This window comes from Chiloscyllium plagiosum, chromosome 1 (genome assembly GCF_004010195.1).
Source record: "Chiloscyllium plagiosum isolate BGI_BamShark_2017 chromosome 1, ASM401019v2, whole genome shotgun sequence".
Lineage (NCBI taxonomy): Eukaryota > Metazoa > Chordata > Chondrichthyes > Orectolobiformes > Hemiscylliidae > Chiloscyllium > Chiloscyllium plagiosum.
This window is the reverse complement of record NC_057710.1, coordinates 110,774,900-110,781,377: the sequence shown is the minus strand read 5'-3', so window position 1 is coordinate 110,781,377 and position 6,478 is coordinate 110,774,900. Positions and strand designations below refer to the sequence as shown.

At 41.3% G+C, this 6,478-nt stretch overlaps 1 protein-coding gene across 1 annotated transcript in view; it reads left to right on the top strand.

Annotated features, from left to right (window-relative positions):
- Positions 1–244: 244 nt before the first annotated feature.
- Positions 245–6,478, top strand: part of LOC122551705 (PACRG-like protein) — a 34,829-nt gene continuing 28,595 nt past the window's right edge. The window contains exons 1-2 of the mRNA XM_043694056.1: positions 245–488; positions 2,462–2,625. Of these exons, the coding sequence (XP_043549991.1) occupies positions 362–488; positions 2,462–2,625 (291 nt within the window). The 5' untranslated portion in view covers positions 245–361. The remainder of the gene's footprint in view (positions 489–2,461; positions 2,626–6,478) is intronic.

The following is a 6,478-nucleotide window of genomic DNA, read 5'->3' as shown; positions in this document are numbered from 1 at the left end:
ATAGGTCTGTATAGTAATATCCGATGTAGCAGAATTGCCTATTGATTTAGCACCAATGGAAAGAAAAGAATTTGGTAGTGTTTAAAATGCCAAATCTGATTAACGAGACGTGCATTTTTCATAGGTATCAGCAAAATTTGTACTAATGAATCAGGAATATGTATCCTGAGGAACTGGTAAGCAGCATGATGTGTTCCCAGATTATTGAAGTATTATTCAAAAAGAAGTTTGAATACTTCTTGTATTTGCAAAGACTGATGTCACAGCAAGAGATTCAAACCTAATTGAGCGAGGTCTTGGAAGCAGTGGATACAATGTCCCACCACCTGATATACAACATCATGGAGCAGAAAGAAAACACATGACCTCACAAGTTAATGAACGTAGATTGGAGAAGTTGAAGACAATAACTGCAGAAAGCTGCAATACAAAGGGACCTGAAAGTACTTGTGCACGAAACACAAAAAATTACCACACAAGTGCAGCAGGTAATCAGGAAGGCTAATGGAATATTGGCCCTTATTTCAAGGGAGGTGGGGTGGGGGAATATTGGATTATAAGAATAGGGAAGTCTCACTGCAATGGTGCAAGGTGCTGTTGTGACCACATCTGTAGTACTGTGAGCAATTTTGGTCCTTTTATTTAAGGAAACATATCATTCATTGGCACCAGTTCAGAGAAGGTTCACTAGGATGATCTGCAGTTTGGAGGGGTTCTCTTATAAGCAAAGGCTAAATAGACTGAGACGACTCAGTGGAGTTTAGAAGAATGAGAGGTGATCTCAGTGAAATGTAGGATTCTTTAGGGGCTTCACAGGGTAATTTCTGAGAGGATGTTTCCTGTCATGGAAGAGTCTAGGACCAGATGGCATCACTCAAAATAAAGGGGTGCCGATATAACACTGACCTGAGGAGAAACTTCTTCTCTCAAAGGATTGATAGTCTTTGGAACTCCTTGACACAGAGAACTCTAGGGTCAGAGTCCTTGTGTATAATGTTACAGGGAAAGGACAGGAAAGTGGACATGAGGAATGTCAGATCAGTCATGATCATATTGAATGGTAGATCAGGCTTGAGGGGCTGAACGGCCAACTGTTCCTGACTCTTAAGTTCAGACTGTTGACATTTGGAGAAAAGAGGAGATCTGTCAGATTTGTTCAAAATCGCGAAGGGTCTGGACAGAGTTGTTAGTGGGAAAATGTTTCCATTTACTAAAGGATTATGAATAAGAGTGCACAGATTTAAAGTAATTGGCAAAAGAAGCAAAATCAGCATGAGAAAGAAACTTATTCAAACAGTGAGCCGTTAGACTTTGGAATGGACTCTCTGAGAAAGCATTTGAGGCAATTTCAGTCAGTGTATTCAAAAGGAAGTTAGATTCTTATTTGTAAAGGAGCGGTATAAGGGTTATGAGGAGAAGGCAGGAACATGGCAATAGATGGGATGCTCATTTGGAGAGCTGATTGGAGAAATGACGGGCCAAATGGCCTCTTTCTGTGGTGTAAAAATGCTGTGAAATTGAAATGAAGGTATGTTTTCTTGCACATCCTTTAAGTTCACAAAGTTATGTCCTAAGGATGTTATGAAACTTGAAAGGGTTCAGAAAAGATTTACAAGGATGTTGCCAGGGTCATAGGATTTGAATTATAGGAAGAGGCTGAATAGGCTGGGGCTGTTTTCCCTGGAGCGTTGGAGGCTGAGGGGTGACCTTGTAGAGGTTTATAAAATCATGAGGGGCATGGCTAGGATAAATAGACAAAGTTTTTTTTTCCTGGGGTATTGGGAGTCCAGAACTAGAGGGCATAGGTTTAGGGTGAGAGGGGAAAAATTTAAAAGGGACCTAAAAGACAACTTTTTCACGCAGAGGGTGGTATGTACATGGAATGAGTTTCCAGAGGAAGTGGTGGAAGCTGGTACAATTACAGCATTTAAAAGGCATCTGGATGGGTACATGAATAAGAAGGGTTTAGAGGGGTATGGGCCAAGTGCTGGCAAATGGGACTAGGTTAGATTAGGATATCTGGTTGGCATGGACGAGTTGGATGGAGGGTCTGTTTTCATGTTGTACTCCTCAATGACTCTTTATTACTGATGGCACACCCATGGGAAAGGTGTCCATTTTACAGGTGATCTCTTGCTTCCACAATGAGATTAAATTTCTCAACTTTTGCCCTCATTCCCTTGGAGCATTGTAAATTGAGAACTTTCCAACCAAAGGAAGTAATCTTTTATGGGAAGACTCAAGTTTTGCCCCAGTTTTATAGAATGCATTTTGAAATGAGAGGAAACCTTACAGCTATCTGAATGGTCACTCAGTAAAGCTTGTCATATCACGTTTGGATCAGTGTTGCCTGACTGTTGGGAGGAAACTGCCTCTCAGGTCACATGCCAGGGCCACAAAGGGCATGAAGTAGCATTTTTGTTTTAAGAATAAATAGTATTTTTTTGTCTCTTTTTTGCAGTTGAAACTTATGTGAAAAGAATGTCGTTGTCATCTCGGGAGAAGTCTAAAGTTGAAGTACTGAGAAAGAAGACAGCTGAGTCAGCAGCAAGTAATCCTCCAGCTGCCACTGTTAAACCATATCCCAGGCCCAGTGACCGGCTAAATCCAAAAACTATCAATCCAGTAAGTTTCCACACGTTTCCATTTTTCTTTTTATCTGAGGCTAACTATAATTTCCATTGTTGTCAATGAAGTTTAAACAAAAAACTGTGCTGTTGGAGGTATGGTTTCAGAATCCACTAGTAATTGTAATATAGATTGTCATGCTCAATGAATATGGCCCTAGAGGCACTATATAAATGGAATTTCATGTAGGAAAGGTTGATTTTGGTAGAAGTACAATATCTAAAGGCCAGCTGTGCAAAAGCTGAAGCGAATGCTGTTTTGCTTTCAAGGTTAATTGCAGGGTCTTTAGCATATTCAGGGTCTTCACTACTGTTCTTTACTAGTATCAGACTCTGTACAGATTCTATGTCCATAATCAAAAAGCATCCAATATCCGGTTTTACCGCCTCCACCTCCTCCGCCCCCCCCCCCCCCCCACCCACCACCAGTTAGTATATTGGACATGTATAGTCACAAATTTATGCTGAGGAACCTTACTGTCGAACCATTTCAGCTTTTGCTTGCAATGAATGATACCTGATTTGGTTAGCCAAAGCATCCTACACTAACTGGTTTGGATTGGTGGCAATGAAGTCAGACAATGCTGGAAATCCTCATCAGTTCTGGTAACACACATGAAGAGAGAAACAAGCCAAAGTTTGGGACTTGTGATGATGAACTTGGAGTTGAAAAATGGTGGGAGGGGATGTTCTGGGTCAGAATGGCTCCCAGGTACACACACGATCATGATGATGTCTGAGATCAATCTATTGCAGACGGCTTTGTTTCTATTCATTTATACTTGCTGGTTTGAGTTCTTGTTCTTGTTATATCTGCTTACTGTTGTGCTGGCTGGCTGGTGTAGCAGCCTCCATGTTGAGGCATACACTGATGCCCAACCCCCTCAATGGGGCAGTTGAGATTCCAGACCTGCTGGCTACCTGACTGGGCCTACAGCATTGAGAGTCTATGCACCTTCTGTAATTGTATAATGATAGCCAATAGGAAGTTGTCCCTGGGAAAATTACTGCCAATGATCTATGCTGTAACTTTTCTATGATCTGTGGAGAGCCACAGATTTAAAGTAATTATCAAATGAGAATGAGAACTCTACACAAAACGGTTGCCTTGCTAGTCTCTTCTATGGATTGCACATCTGTGTTCTTGTATTTGATACCTCACCCGCTGAAGAAAACCACCCTTAATGTCTTCTTTACCATCTTATCTACCTGTTCTTCCTTTTACAGGACCTGAGCACGTGCGCTCCAAGGTCATTCACTTACACTACCCCTTTCAATACTCTTCGATTTACTGTTTATTCCATTATTTTGTTTGCCCTTTCAAAATGCACATGCTCATTAATCTCTGAGTTCAATTCCATTTGATACTTTGTGTTGCGTGCAAATTTACCAATTATATCTGCCAAACCTAAGCCTAAGTCATGAATATATATATTATATATATCAAAAGTAGCAAGGGAAAAATACGGAGCCTTTTGGAACACTCTTGGAAGCAGCTATCCATTTGCAAAAACACGTGTAACCCATCACACCTTGTTTTCTATCACTAAGTAAACTTTGGATCTGACTGGCCACATTCCCAATTTTCGCATGTACTTCAATTTTCGTATGTCTGCTCTGTGGGACTTTGTCAAATAGTTTATTGATATCCATGGAGATAACATCCACTGCACTACCCTCATCAATTCTCCTTCTTAGTTAGTCAAAGATCCAAGTAATTTAGTAAGACACAATCTTCCCTTAACAAAACCATTCTGAATACCTCTAGTTAATCCATGTCTCTAACAAATATGGTGGCTAATCACACCTCTCAATATTGATTCCAGTAATTCACCCACTACTGAGGTCAGACTGCCCAGCCTATAATTATTGGGCCTACCCATCACACCTTTTTGAGCAAGAGTGTAAGGTTTGCCTCCAACTGTCTGATATCTGTATCTAGTGAGGATTGGAAAATTATCCACAGAGCATCCACTATTTCCTTCCTGGCTTCCTTTCATATCTGCATTTGTAGAAATACAGATTAATCGGAGATAGTCAGCATGGATTTTTTAAGGGAAGGTTGTGTTAAACAAATTCAGTCACATTTACTGAGATAACTAGGAGTGTGGTTGAAGGTAATGTATTTGATGTGGTCCATGTGGACTTCAGCAAGGCCTTTCGGGTGCTTCATAGCAGACTGGTCCAAGAAAGTTCAAACCTTAATGATCCAAGACCAAGTGTCATGTTGGATTCAAGATTGACTGAGAAGCAGGGATATTTCTGTGACTGTAAATCTATTTCCTGTGGGGATCTACAGGGCTTGCAGGTGGAGCCCTTGCTGTTTGTGGTGTGTATTAATGATGTGGACTTAATTATAGGGGATATGATTAAGAAGTTTGCAGATGACAGTTTGCAAAACTGTTAGGGTGCAAAATCATTAGGAAGATGGTGGTAAACTGCAGGAGGCCATCAATGGATTAGTCAGGTGGGTAAACAGTGGCAAATGGGATTTTGCTGGGAAGTTGTGAGGTAATGCTGTTGTGGAGGGCTAACAGGCAAAGGAATGCTTTGAATAGGACCTCAGAAAGTATTGAAGATCAGAGGGACCTTAATGTACATATCCGTATGTCCCTGAAGATAGCAGGGCAAGTAGATAATCTGGTTAAGAAGACAAATGGTGTATTTCTCCAGGCATTAGACAAGGTGCGAAATATAAAAGCAGGGCGGTTATGATGGAACTGCATAAAATACTGGTTAGGGTTACAACTGGAATGCTATTAGCTGTTCTAGTTATAATATTATAACATATTATAACAAACAACCTTTTATTATAACATTATAATAAGGCTGTGATTGCAACATCCTCTGCGAGGATGCAGAGGAGTATTGTCAGAATACAACCTTGGCCGAGAGGCCTGGGTTATGTGGGTGGAGCAGTGAAGGTTGAAAGGGGACTTGATAGAGGTGTAACATTTTGAAGGGCGTAGATGGGGTAGATTGAAAGGCACTTTTTCCAATAGTAGAGGAATCAATAACTAGGGCATAGATTTATGGTAATGGGTAGAAGGCTCAGAGGGAAGTTAAAGAGTGATGTTTTTGTATCTAGAAGGAAGTGGGAGTTGGAGTTCTGCTGGCTAAAAGGGTGGTTGAGTCACAAACTCTCAACATTTAAGTCGTATTTAGATATTCACTTGCATTGTCATAGCCTCCAGGACTATTGGCCATGAGCAAGAAAATTTGGTTTGTGTAGAGTCATAGAGATGTACAGCATGGAAACAGACCCTTCGGTCCAACCCGTCCATGCTGACCAGATATTCCAACCCAATCTAGACCCACCTGCCAGCACCCGGTCCGTATCCCTCCAAACCCTTCCTATTCATATACCCATCCAATTGCCTCTTAAATGTTGCAATTGTACCAGCGTCCACTACATCCTCTGGCAGCTCATTCCATACATGTACCACCCTCTGCGTGAAAACGTTGCCTCTTAGATCTCTTTTATATCTTTCACCTCTCACCCTAAACCTATGCCCTCTAATTCTGGACTCCCCGACCCCAGGGAAAAGACTTTGTCTATTTATCCTATCCATGCCCCTCATAATTTTGTAAATCTCTATAAGGTCAGCCCTCAGCCTCCAACGCTCCAGGAAAACAGATCCAGCCTGTTCAGCCTCTCTCTCTAGCTCAGATCCTCCAACCCTGGCAACATCCGTGTAAATCCTTTCAGAACCCTTTCAAGTTTCATAACATCTTTTCGATAGGAAGGAGACCAGAATTGCACACAATATTCCAACAGTGGCCTAACCAATGTCCTGCACAGCCACAACATGACCTCCCAACTCCTGTACTCAATACTCTGACCAATAAAG